Here is an 11,491-nt window from a genome sequence, read left to right on the forward strand (position 1 = left end):
CCTAAAAAAAAAAAAAAAAAATATATTTGGCTTTTAATTTCATTGGTGAATGAAGCAAATGGCACATGAAACTTAATTCAAGGGCCATTTTGTCATCATCATGAGTTTTCACTGTGAACTTATGGATACATGTTACAGGTTTTTATTTGCAGGTTCTGCTCATTATTTTCTTAAAATTTTGCGATGTTACTAACATATAATTTGTTAAATAGTGTGAAATAATTTTTTTTATCTCTAAACACTTGGGCAATTAGAGAACGGTATTTTTATATTTTTATATTTTTACATTCAACACTCCTCATCGCGTCTTGGCTCGAAACTTCTGACGTCTGGATTCGAATTTTTTTTTGATTAAATATAAAAAAAATAAATAATACGAGGAGAGTGGTGGAACTGGAACTTCAGGAATAAAATAAATGTTTGTCTCCAAAAACTTTAGAAAAGCTTAAGCTATCACATAACAGTGTTTATATATTTTTATATTCAACATAATTAAGCAATGTTTTAAGGACCCTTTGGCGAATTGCATCTAGCTTTTCTTTATTCATGCTTCAAGGATCCAGGAAACATAATATAGAATACACACAAAGGGCAAAAGCAACCAACAATGTGGATACATCAGTAACTTATTCATGCTACAAACTCCAGTAAATCTTCTTAGGCTCACAAAACAACACAACATGAACTTGTTATCTCGGCATACGAAGTAGTTATCTGGAAAAGCACTTTGACAGAAACGCTATGCGCGTAATAGAACGCGGGATAGATTTGCGACTACAAGTCATGCTTTCACTGATCGACGAGCAGAGATGCTTTCCAAGTACTTGTCAACATTGTCGAGCCCGCACAGCTCCTTGACCACGGGCATTGTTGCGGGAACCGCTAGTTCGAATATTGAGGGAGAGTTTTCGGACCCAGTCGTGGAAACATGCACTTTTCTAGCAGCTCTGATGGCTTGTCTTATCGCGCAGTGGACTGAAGCAGCAAGAACTAAAGGCGGCTCCCCAGAAGCTGTATAAGAAAATGATAGTAAGCATGCCGTTCATTACATAATGAGAAAAGAAAGAAAATTTAAAACTCAGATCCTATTATGTCAAGGTTTTTTTTCTATTACTATTGTTTTTTAGAAACTTTGTATGGGCCGGGCCCTTTAAGCTCCATTCAATCGAAATAACATTGTTATGTCAATTCTTACAGCAGCGTTTTTTTTCTGTTGATTGGAATCATCTTAATCACACGGTTGAAGAATGAAAAAAATGTTGGTGCTATAATACCTCGGAAATGGAAGTCTCAATGAAAGGTTTAGCGCCGTCTATGGAATGGAAATAATTTATAACAGTCCCTTGCAACTCTTTAAGTTAACAGTTTAACGACAAATTTAGTCCGCTAAGATCAAACCTGGTTCCATTTACATCCTTTAAATTTCAATTTTAATAATTTACTTTACCTTAATTGCCTGTAACAGCTAAGACCTTCGACTGGTCGACTGAGTACTGATTAGAAAAAGTTCGCCCTATCCGTCTACTTAATGTAATTCATCTATAACTAAAAGTTTAGATGTTAACAAGTACGACATGATGTTATATGCACTTTTCTAAGCTGAACGAAAAAGCCAAAACTGGCAAACAATCAACAATACCTTTCGAAGAGAGCACACGCTTCTGGTGATGTCCGCTGTTAAAGAATTCAACGTTAAGCTGTTTCGGAATGGTATCGACGGTAGGTGGTTTGTATGTCCAAGTGCCATCAGTGAGCACTACGCCATCCGAATTTGACAAGTGCTCCTCGTTCACGAAAAAGCCAATTCCTTGAACAAAAGCACCTTCAACCTGAAGGAAACAGAAGAAGAGCAGCAGACAAGGAGCACTTTGGTAAATACAGATGTCACTAGATAATTTTCAAAGGATTAGTAGCAAATTTTGATGGATAAAGAAAACACCAATATCCACTTTACAGTAGCGCATATAATCTTCACTTGAAAACATACTCAGCACTTTCAGCCTGTTTGGCCCAGCCCCCAGCCGGAGCTTCTGAAAAAATGTTGTTTGAGTAGAAGTGCTGTAAAAGCACAAAGAGCTATTTCACCCTAATACCCTTTCACTGCGGCAGCAGAAGAAGCTTCAGGAGGCCAAGCCAAACAGAATTGAAACTTCTACTTTTCAGGTCCAAAAACTCATTTCAGGGAAACATGTGAAAAATCGAACTCCAATTGGAAGCCCATTTTGATGTTTAGTTATGGAATTACAGGGGAGCTACTGGCAATTAAAAGTGATCTCAGAACCCAAATAGCATTCGTATTGTGTGCCGAACCTGTCCCACATCCACAGCAGGGTTTAAGCTTTTGCCACAGTCGTACAAAATATCACTCCTTAAAATCGTGGTAGCTCCTGTAAGAAGATCGATCTCCACCTGACAATGCATACAACTTTTGTGATGAGATTGATATTTGATGTAGATGAGAGAAATAGTAAGAGCGTTTCTTTAAAGAAAAAGGATACATAATAAGAGAATATGCGCACATCAATGAAAATGGTTATTACACAGTACGTATGTACCTCACTTAGAGCAGCTCCATAGTTTAAATAGCTTTTAAATGTGCGATCAGGGACCCAGTAGGTGCTTGCTGATAGATTAACACTTTCCATACTTGCCTGCCATGAGGCAATAGAAATATAAACCATAAAATATATAAGTTTTTTCTTTTGGGATAATAAATCTATGATATGGAGCAATTGGAACACTTTTGAGTTATGAGTTCATATAATTCTAAAAGCACAAAAAAAAATATTTGAACAATGGCCTTATACTACCAAAGTCAAGTTAAAACAACCATCCAAGACCTATCACTAGAAGAATAGACAAAGATTGAAGAAGACTCCAACTGCTGCGAAAGAAAGTGCAGAAAATTGATACATGTTAAATATAAAAATATATAAACACTGTTCTCTAACAGCTTAAGCTTTTAGAGTATAATGGTTATTTTATATGGTATCAGAGCAGGAGGTCCTGACTTCGAATCACGCCAAACTCCTAGCATTATTAATTTTCTGCCATTTAATTCAAGTCCACATCATGGGCCTTGCAAAAAGTTTCGAGCCCAGACGTGAGAGAGTGTTAGATACAAAAATATATAAACACTGTTCTCTAACAGCTTAAGCTTTTAGAGTACAACGGTTGTTTCACAACACACAAAAAATAGACTACACAAAACTGCAAGAGACATGTGCACATACAGCATTCAAATATAATACAACTATGTTTTTTTTTATAATATACCCCTGCAAATACACAAAGCTGCACAAACACCTCTGTAAAGTTGATACTAGTTGGGATGCCGCTGAAAACCTCACTTCTTTGCATGCGTGCCTCTGGCAGGGTGCAAAAGCAGCTTATGCATATATAAGCTGGCAGAGGCACAAATGCAAACACATATGGTTTCTGAGGCACGCAGGGAAACACCAACATTTCAAAGGCGTCTATGCAATTTTGCATTGTTGAAGGGGTATATACAAAATAAACCTTTAAATATACTATAAAATCATAATGGTTACCTGAGCTATTAAAGTACCCCATGAAACAGAGCCCCCTAGTTCTTGCAGCCTTTCCTTGAGGGGCATTAATCTCTCAACCAAAATACCACACGACAAACGAACTGCTTCGCAGCTTGATTCAGATGTGGTGCTCCCAGCAGTCAGTCCTCCTTGAATTAAACTTATAGTATCGGCCTGAACAACCCGAACCTTCTCTAGAAGGTTCATGCTCCCATCCTCCCACAACTTCCCTAGACCGAATGCTGCCATCTGCTTCACTTTAGTCCACAACCCTTGTCCTATTTCAATTCCTCCAACCTCAACAACGACCGAACCATCATTTAAAACTGAAACTTTCCCAGGTGTTGGCCTTAATGTCACTTCATACACAGTGGGCATACACGAAATACCCCGTTTTTTCCATTTATTGGCGCAATTGAAGTTTTTAATCATTTCAACATGCTGCTGATAGGTTGGAGATAACACCAGCTCATCGAACACAGAAGGTAAAGAATATGAAGAAGCTTCTCCAAAGTTACCTTGATAATACAACGTGAGACTCTCAAAGGTGTGAAGATTCTTTCTCCGGATATAATTGGCATCAAGAGAGAGAATTGAAGCCACATGTTCGATAATAGCTTCAGCAATATAGGACCCTTGTAAATGTCCAGGAGCCCGCATTGCTGACTTGGATATGAGATTTGTTTTGCACAATTTCACATCACAAGAAAAAGCACCCCAATTGTATCCTTTTAGACTGCTTATAATACACTTGGGTAATAATGGGCTAAAATCTTCTGATATTCCTGCATTAATTCTCAGATCAATGTGCAAAGCTGTGAGTTTCCCCTCAGATTTGAATCCCACAGAGTACTTCACTTTCATTGGATGTCGCGCGCCTACCATTATCATATCGGTTTTGCGGTCCATGTACATTCGAACAGGGCGGCGCAGTTTATATGCTGCGAGTGCACATGCAGCAGCAACCTGACAACAGAATATTTCAAATCAGTAGTTGCTTGATTTTTTCATATCTTTAGCTGATTCAGAGAAAGCTTTCTGCCCATAAGTAGAAAGTCGCCCCATATCAAACTTCAAACACCATAGGTGAAGAGTGAATGATTTATGTTCATTAGGCACTTGGTGCCTGTTTAGCCTGGTTGGAGCTTCTATAGAAATGTTGATTGAGCAAAGTTGCTCAGAGTGGCCTTAATAACATTTTCCATTAGAAATCATCCAACAACTTTCTGCTGAAGGAGCAGAAACTACAAATTTGGAGATTCTGCTTTTGGGTGCTCATTTAAGCTACTCACCACAGTGTAAGTTCCAAATTTTTGGTTTGTCAACCGCCTCACTGCAACTTTTTCTCATTACATAAGCTAATTCAGAAGCAGGGACAAAAAGGCACTTATTGAAGAATTTTCACAGATTTTGAGAACTCTATCTGAAACTATAAAAAATACAAAGTCATATATCTAAAGTCAAAGAACAACACTAGTGCAACATATCGCAATTCACTTCTTTTGCACAGTTAATCTAACTGACAATTGATACAAGCAGGGCTACAAAGATCGCATACGTTATTTAATTAATTCAAGAATTCATAAATCACACATTACCAAATATATTATTCATTATCTATTTATTATTCTTATTCTAAAAGGAAGGGAAATAATAATTAATTATGGATTTTTTTTAAAAAAAAATCATCATATTTTTACATTATTACCAAACAAGTTCCAGATTTCTTTCAAGCTCACGGAGTTTTTTACCAAATTCTCAGCTTTTCTGCTTTAACGAATTGATCCCGAACACCAAATTTGTGACTATGGCCATAAGAATACTTCATAAGCAACCTTGACTCATGAGTTGTTGCTTGCCTACCTATCAGATATCTGATTAGATAAATCCTCTCGTAGACTTTTCTACAATGGGATCTTTATCGTCGAAAGGCTATTATTTGATGCATAAAGAGAAAGTGTCAAACAATTTTTCAGTCATAGCTGCCATCTGCTAAAAAATATAAGAAACAAATGCAACTAAATTTTCGTGGTGAGAGAGAGAGAGAGAGAGACTCACAGTAATTGCTTTGGATGTCTTCCCACCAAAACCTCCTCCAACTCTTCTTGTAATAACACGGACATTGTGGAAGGGGATGCCAAGGCACTTTGCAATCACACTCTGCGTAAGCTCAGTGTACTGAGTTGAACAGTAAACCACCATGCAATTATCTTCATCTGGAAGAGCTAGAGCTGTTTGTGTCTCCATGTAAAAATAATACTGTGAACCAAGATTTACCTGGGCAAAAAACAACAACATAATAATTAACTATCGACATATTGGGTGCAAGATAAAAAGAACTAAAAGCAAGTTGATCAGAAGAAACTCAACTACTGAGTGAAATTTGCCGGTGCAATTCACAACGATAACAATATTCAACTGAAAGAGATGGAGTCAATCACTCACCAAAAGACAAAGTATTGTTGGCTCAGTAATAAAACTAGTGATGCATTATTCTTCTGAACTTCTCATTAAACTAGTTTTGTTTGAATTACTCCAGAATGATAACAGAAACAAAAAGAAGCTATTTTAAGATCAAACAAGAGCGAAGCAACACATCAATTTTAGAGTAGTGCTTCTTTATGATCAAGGACCATATGTAGAAGCAATTAGATTGCTTTACTTCCAAAATGGTTTCTACTGAAATAGATAGCCTAAGTTTGCAGTACATCAACGGTTATCTCGCATTCAATATCGATTTTGAGCTATTAAATTATGGTTAGATGTCAACAAAAATGGATATTGAAAAGCACCTCGCCTGATTGAATTGTTCGATCAGCTTCTGCCATTCCTTTGGAGAAATCACCTACTGGTTTAGGATTAAGAGGAGGTGGAATTTGGAAATAACTTTCTCGTCTAATTGCATCTTCTACAGTTAAAATTGGTGGTTCCAAATTTTCCATGTCATAGTCAACAATAGCCTGCTTAGCAGCTATGTTGGCGAATCTCTGAGTCTCTGCAATCTGAAAGGACACAGTCTATGTCAGCCATAACAACAGAAGTAGCATTTAGCCAGAAAGAAGGATTCAGATGACAAAAGAAAAAAGGTTACCCACTATTACATTGGCATTTGAAATAAAAACATAACTAGATAAGGGCATTTGCATAATCATCTATTCATGTATATACCTCTGTGAAATCTTAATTTTCATACATACCCTGCGAAAGTATAATTTCTTACAAGGGTCATCCAATTTCACGGGAAGAAGTTGGTTTCCTATTAGAAAAAGTTCTCTAAGCCGAGCATTACCGTAAGTAGTCAGGTATGTTTTCGAAGGGCATATACAGCAATTCATATTTTACGGAACAAACAGGTTATTAGATAACCTTGTACGGGTGGTAGAGATGTCAATATCTCGAAAAAAATAATAAGATAAAGAAAGAGATACCAAAATGCCTAGTGGTTCTCCAGCATACTCAGTAAGCAAATCAGCAAACAGCCGTTCCGATCCAAACATAAAGATTGATCCAATGTTTTCTCCACCGCTTGGAATGTCTTTAGCAGTGAAAACACTAACAATTTTCTCTGATGCTAGAGAATTGTTAAACTTGATGCCTCTTACGTGAGCAAGGGCTCTCGTGCTGTAGATAAAAGCTCCATAGAGACAGTCCTTTGGAGCAGGAATATCATCCACATATACAGCTTCACCTGCATAACTTAATCACATAAGTAGTGCTAATGAGGAGACATTTCACTTCAATGAATTCTGAAGGTGTCAGATAGAAACATTTATGCACAAAACATTGCTTGTCAAATGATATGGCCAGGCAAGACATGAGGCTGGGATTTCAAACCAGGCCTTTATATTTAGATTGAATGTTGGTGGTTTGTCCGATATGTTCCGACAACATCATAGAGGTTTCCTTATGTAGCCTTATTATAGCCAAACCATAACATTGCTCCACTGATATCCATAACGGAGAAACAATATGAGGGACTACCATGTAAACAACAAGAATTCCAGGAGTTATATGCAATATTCAAAGATTTAAAGAACTAATAAGCAAGAAATCCTAACAAAATGAAGATCCTCAAAGATGCAAGGAGATACCAGAAGCTTGGATTTCTGCTCCAGCTTTCTTTGTTGGCTCCCCAACAGGGAGATAGCCTTTGCCGAACTCCACCTCCTGCTGTGAAGAAAAATGCAAATCATCGTGATCAAGATTTACAATATTTGATGTCATATTGTTTTCACAGTTGTTGACACCGCCATCTGAGTATTTAGCACTATCACCATTAGATAGAACAGTCTTCCTGGGCTCTGTCAATTCTTTAGCGAGCGGGCAGAGAAAGCTGAATAGGAAACTAACAGCCAAACTTGTTCTATATTCAGGATGCGACGTGCCTTTTGAAGCAACAACTGTTTCTCTAAGCAATCCGAATGCTTCAAGCAGAACAGATGCAGTGACGGCTCTACCCACTAGAAATTCCTCAACTTTCCTTGCCCTAGTGGCATGTTGGGTTCCATATGCACCAAAAGCCAATTGTATTTTATCCAAAACAAAACCATCTGATTCTTTACATTGAGAAATCTGCGCTAGAAATGCACAATTGAGATAAGCCACAGCATTGCCGATGGGTCGAGGGGCTGCTCTGTATGTTTCAAAAAGCAGGTCAGTCCCTGCTATACTCCAAGAAGGGATAAATATGCTCAAAAGTAGGGTTTTATAATCAAATGGAGGCCTCACCAAAAATTCTTCCAGCGTAAGAGTTACCCTCTCTGAAGATGTTTGGATACAAACAGTAGAACCGGCTGCGAGAAGTATTGTGACTATGTCTGAGGCGAATTCAGATCTTTGAGCCATCATTATATTTCCTCCTAAGCTGGCTGTATTTCGAACAAATGGCGAGGCCACCTTATTCATGTGATCAGCGATTTTCTTGAAGATCACTGCTCCATTATTCTCTTCTCTAAGCACTTCGATGGCTGTAGAAATTGTCACAGCTGCTCCAAATTCGATGCCTATGTTATCCTTTTTGATAACTGAAAGCTCAGGAATCGCTTGGAGGTCAATATATTTATCATACAAGTCCGTATCTTTATAAACACCAGAACTAGTGTTCCCCACTACCAATTTGACTTTTCTTTCGTCAAATGCATTAGAATTCAGTAACTTATAAAGTTCTTCAACACTATCAGGGCGATACCAGCCCTTTTCGATGGATGTAAGCTTAGCTTCATTCGAAACACCTGATGAGGATCTGATCTCGGTTTTTAAAAATTCTGGGAAGGTGCAGACTCCGCCGGAAGAATAGCGGGGCAACTTGGTAGTTTTCAAATCCTTATCCCCTTTCTTCCAAAAAGAATTCAAGCCCAAGTCTTCCAAATCCACATCAGTTGCGAAACTCTTGCAAGCATCTAGAATGGGTCGGTAACCGGTACATCGACACAAATTGCCTTGAATAGCTCTTGCCGCCTCAGAGACTGTGAGCTTTGAGAACCCGTCTGGCGGCTCAGGTCTATCGGTTTTTTTATCTGCATTAACAAGGGCGGAGAAAAGGGACATGCACATCCCGGGGGTACAAAAACCGCACTGCGAGGCATGAAAGCCGGCCATCCTTTGGTGAATCGAATGGAAGCCATCCTTAACATTTCCAAGACCCTCGGTGGTTGTAATTGAGTAGAAATTTATACTGCAAAGGAGCGTAAGGCATGAACTTGCAGAAAATTCTTCAACTAGGTCGGCGATGGGATCATATTTTGACAGAAAAACAACACAAGCTCCACAGCCACCTGCAGCAGGGTCAAGAACTGATGAATAATTCACAAGCATTTCTACATTTCACTAAATAAAAAAAAAAAAACAATAGCAACAGACATTTATGTAAACAACAAAAGAGGGATAAATCGAGTGGAAGTAATGTTTATCCAACAAAATTGGGGTCTAAAGAGAAAAACAGTAAGCAGATAAGTTAAACAAGCAAAACAGTCTAATGGAAGGATGAAAAGATGATGATAGGTAGAAGCACAGAAGCATAGGAGAAAGACGACACGCAACCCATAGGCATTTCAATGCTATATAGATACTGAGGGAACCTCGACTTTACCATTTCCTAGAAAAAGTGGAATAGATATCCACGGCCGAGGAACCTCCCCTTAACCCATTTCAAGAGTAAAACTTTGTCATAACTTATAATCATCTTAAAACTTCATTTAGACACAGTATATAGGCATTAAGGTCTGAAGAAAAGATGTTCGCTCTTTTTAAGTCTAATATTCCCTCCCATCTATGAGTTTGGTTTTGCTCATAACTTGAACTGAATTTGGTGATGTTTTGTTTACAATACAAAAATTGTCGTATAGATATCCATATAATTTAGTACGAGTACAAACAAAGCATAAAATTACATGAAAAACATATACGCAATTGAATAGTCATGTGATATATAAATAGAGACTATAACTCAAAAAATATATATAAATAGGCTGAAAATAAAATGAGCGATAACACTAATCCAGGGGTTTTCTGCAACAGCATTTTATGGATTTAAGTTATCCTAGAAAAACAGGATCGACCACCACATGAACCCCTTAAATTTTTGTCTAACTTCGCAAAAACAAAGAAGACACATTGAGCTATCGCTAGTTATTCGTTCATTCCCCAACCAAGCAGTAAAGATTATTCAGCTCTTAATCATGTTATGCCCCACATACAGTATGGTTGAAAATGCAACATAATTTTAAATTCCTTAGAAATCAGATATAAAATATGACCTCCAAAAACTCTTCTCTATAAGTATGTAAGTGGTGATTTCACAGAAGAATATTAGCTTTTTTTTTCCCCCCTCAACAGCCCTGATTACTGATTACTGTAAACCAACGACATTTCTAACAAACATGTTGTAAACTGCACAAATATGATAATCATAATCATCTATTGTCTCCTAGACTCAGATTATGAAATCCAGTAACTGGATGATTAACCTCCAACCCCTTCACTAGATATCACATTGCACGAATATCCGATATCACGCCACGCATTTTATTTATGCCTATTCTACTTGCTTCTGCTTCTGCTTCTGCTTTCAGCTGCAGTAGTCTCCAGTATGATCGGAGCTTCTGCTACAGCTGAAAAGCTGATATCAGATACTAAAATCCAAAAGCAGAAGCTCCAATTGGTGCTCAACCACACAAAAAACTATCTAACACCAAACTAATTTACTAAAAACAACACGAAACAACAACAAAACCAACAAAATGAATTCGAAACTCAAATCCCTCATCACCTTCTCCGCATCCGAGCTTGGGGCCTCTGTAGGGTGTCCGCGTCCGTATAAACTCCAGCAGCGTCGTGGACGGATCCACCCCCGACACCTCGTACCTCTCGCCATTAATGGCGAACACCAACCTCTCGACCCTCCTCCCCATCTCCTCCTCCTCCTCCTCGACGACGAAACCCTAATCAGGTTCGTAGCGTCCCCTACCTCTGGGATCTCCTCCTCCCCCATTTTATACGCGCATGGAGAGATCGAAAGATCCATGGAGGAATAGTGCGTCGTCGATGAGGGATTCAAAGTGATAGCGATGCAGTTGCTCTCGGGGGCGGGGGAGGGGAACGTTTTGATTAAAAAAAAAAAGCACGGAGACCCCTTCAACTATGGACTATTTTAAAATATAACTCTCGGTTATTTATTTATTTATTCTTATTAATTTGGTGTGTTAATATTCTCTTTTTGGGGCTCGGAATTTTATACATATTTTTTATACCAATTAAATTTATATAGTTTGATATACATCAAGAATTAAAGTGTCTATCGACAGACAATATATGTCATGCGAGTAGGGCTAGAATACTTGTAAAAGTATCATGGGGGTGATACCTGTGTGTTTTTAGCCCTTGGATGAAGAGATGTGAGGTTGAGGTAATGGTGGTAGGTGGTGGTAAGTGAAATAGTATTT

The 11,491-nt window shown here is 38.1% G+C and overlaps 1 protein-coding gene across 1 annotated transcript; it reads right to left on the bottom strand.

Moving 5' to 3' along the window:
• LOC109715780 (indole-3-acetaldehyde oxidase-like) lies at positions 452-11,149 on the bottom strand. Its single transcript, XM_020240948.1, has 10 exons — positions 10,819-11,149; positions 7,643-9,325; positions 6,980-7,239; positions 6,344-6,553; positions 5,610-5,828; positions 3,552-4,517; positions 2,556-2,651; positions 2,311-2,409; positions 1,640-1,829; positions 452-1,011 (listed from the first exon to the last, which is right to left on the bottom strand). The coding sequence occupies exons 1-10, from the start codon at positions 10,958-10,960 to the stop codon at positions 782-784; spliced, it is 4,095 nt and encodes a 1,364-aa protein (XP_020096537.1). The 5' UTR covers positions 10,961-11,149; the 3' UTR covers positions 452-781.

The sequence above is a fragment of the Ananas comosus genome, linkage group 9 (genome assembly GCF_001540865.1).
Source record: "Ananas comosus cultivar F153 linkage group 9, ASM154086v1, whole genome shotgun sequence".
NCBI classification, from domain to species: domain Eukaryota; kingdom Viridiplantae; phylum Streptophyta; class Magnoliopsida; order Poales; family Bromeliaceae; genus Ananas; species Ananas comosus.

Bases quoted from the DNA above. Each gene is read 5' to 3' on its own strand.
- LOC109715780 (XM_020240948.1), bottom strand. From the start codon at position 10,960: ATGGGGAGGAGGGTCGAGAGGTTGGTGTTCGCCATTAATGGCGAGAGG. The intron at 4,518-5,609 runs GTGAGTCTCTCT...TTCTGTTGTCAG, and splicing joins AGACATCCAAAGCAATTACT to GTTGCTGCTGCATGTGCACT. The intron at 1,012-1,639 runs GTATTGTTGATT...TTTCTTATACAG, and splicing joins GCGTGTGCTCTCTTCGAAAG to CTTCTGGGGAGCCGCCTTTA.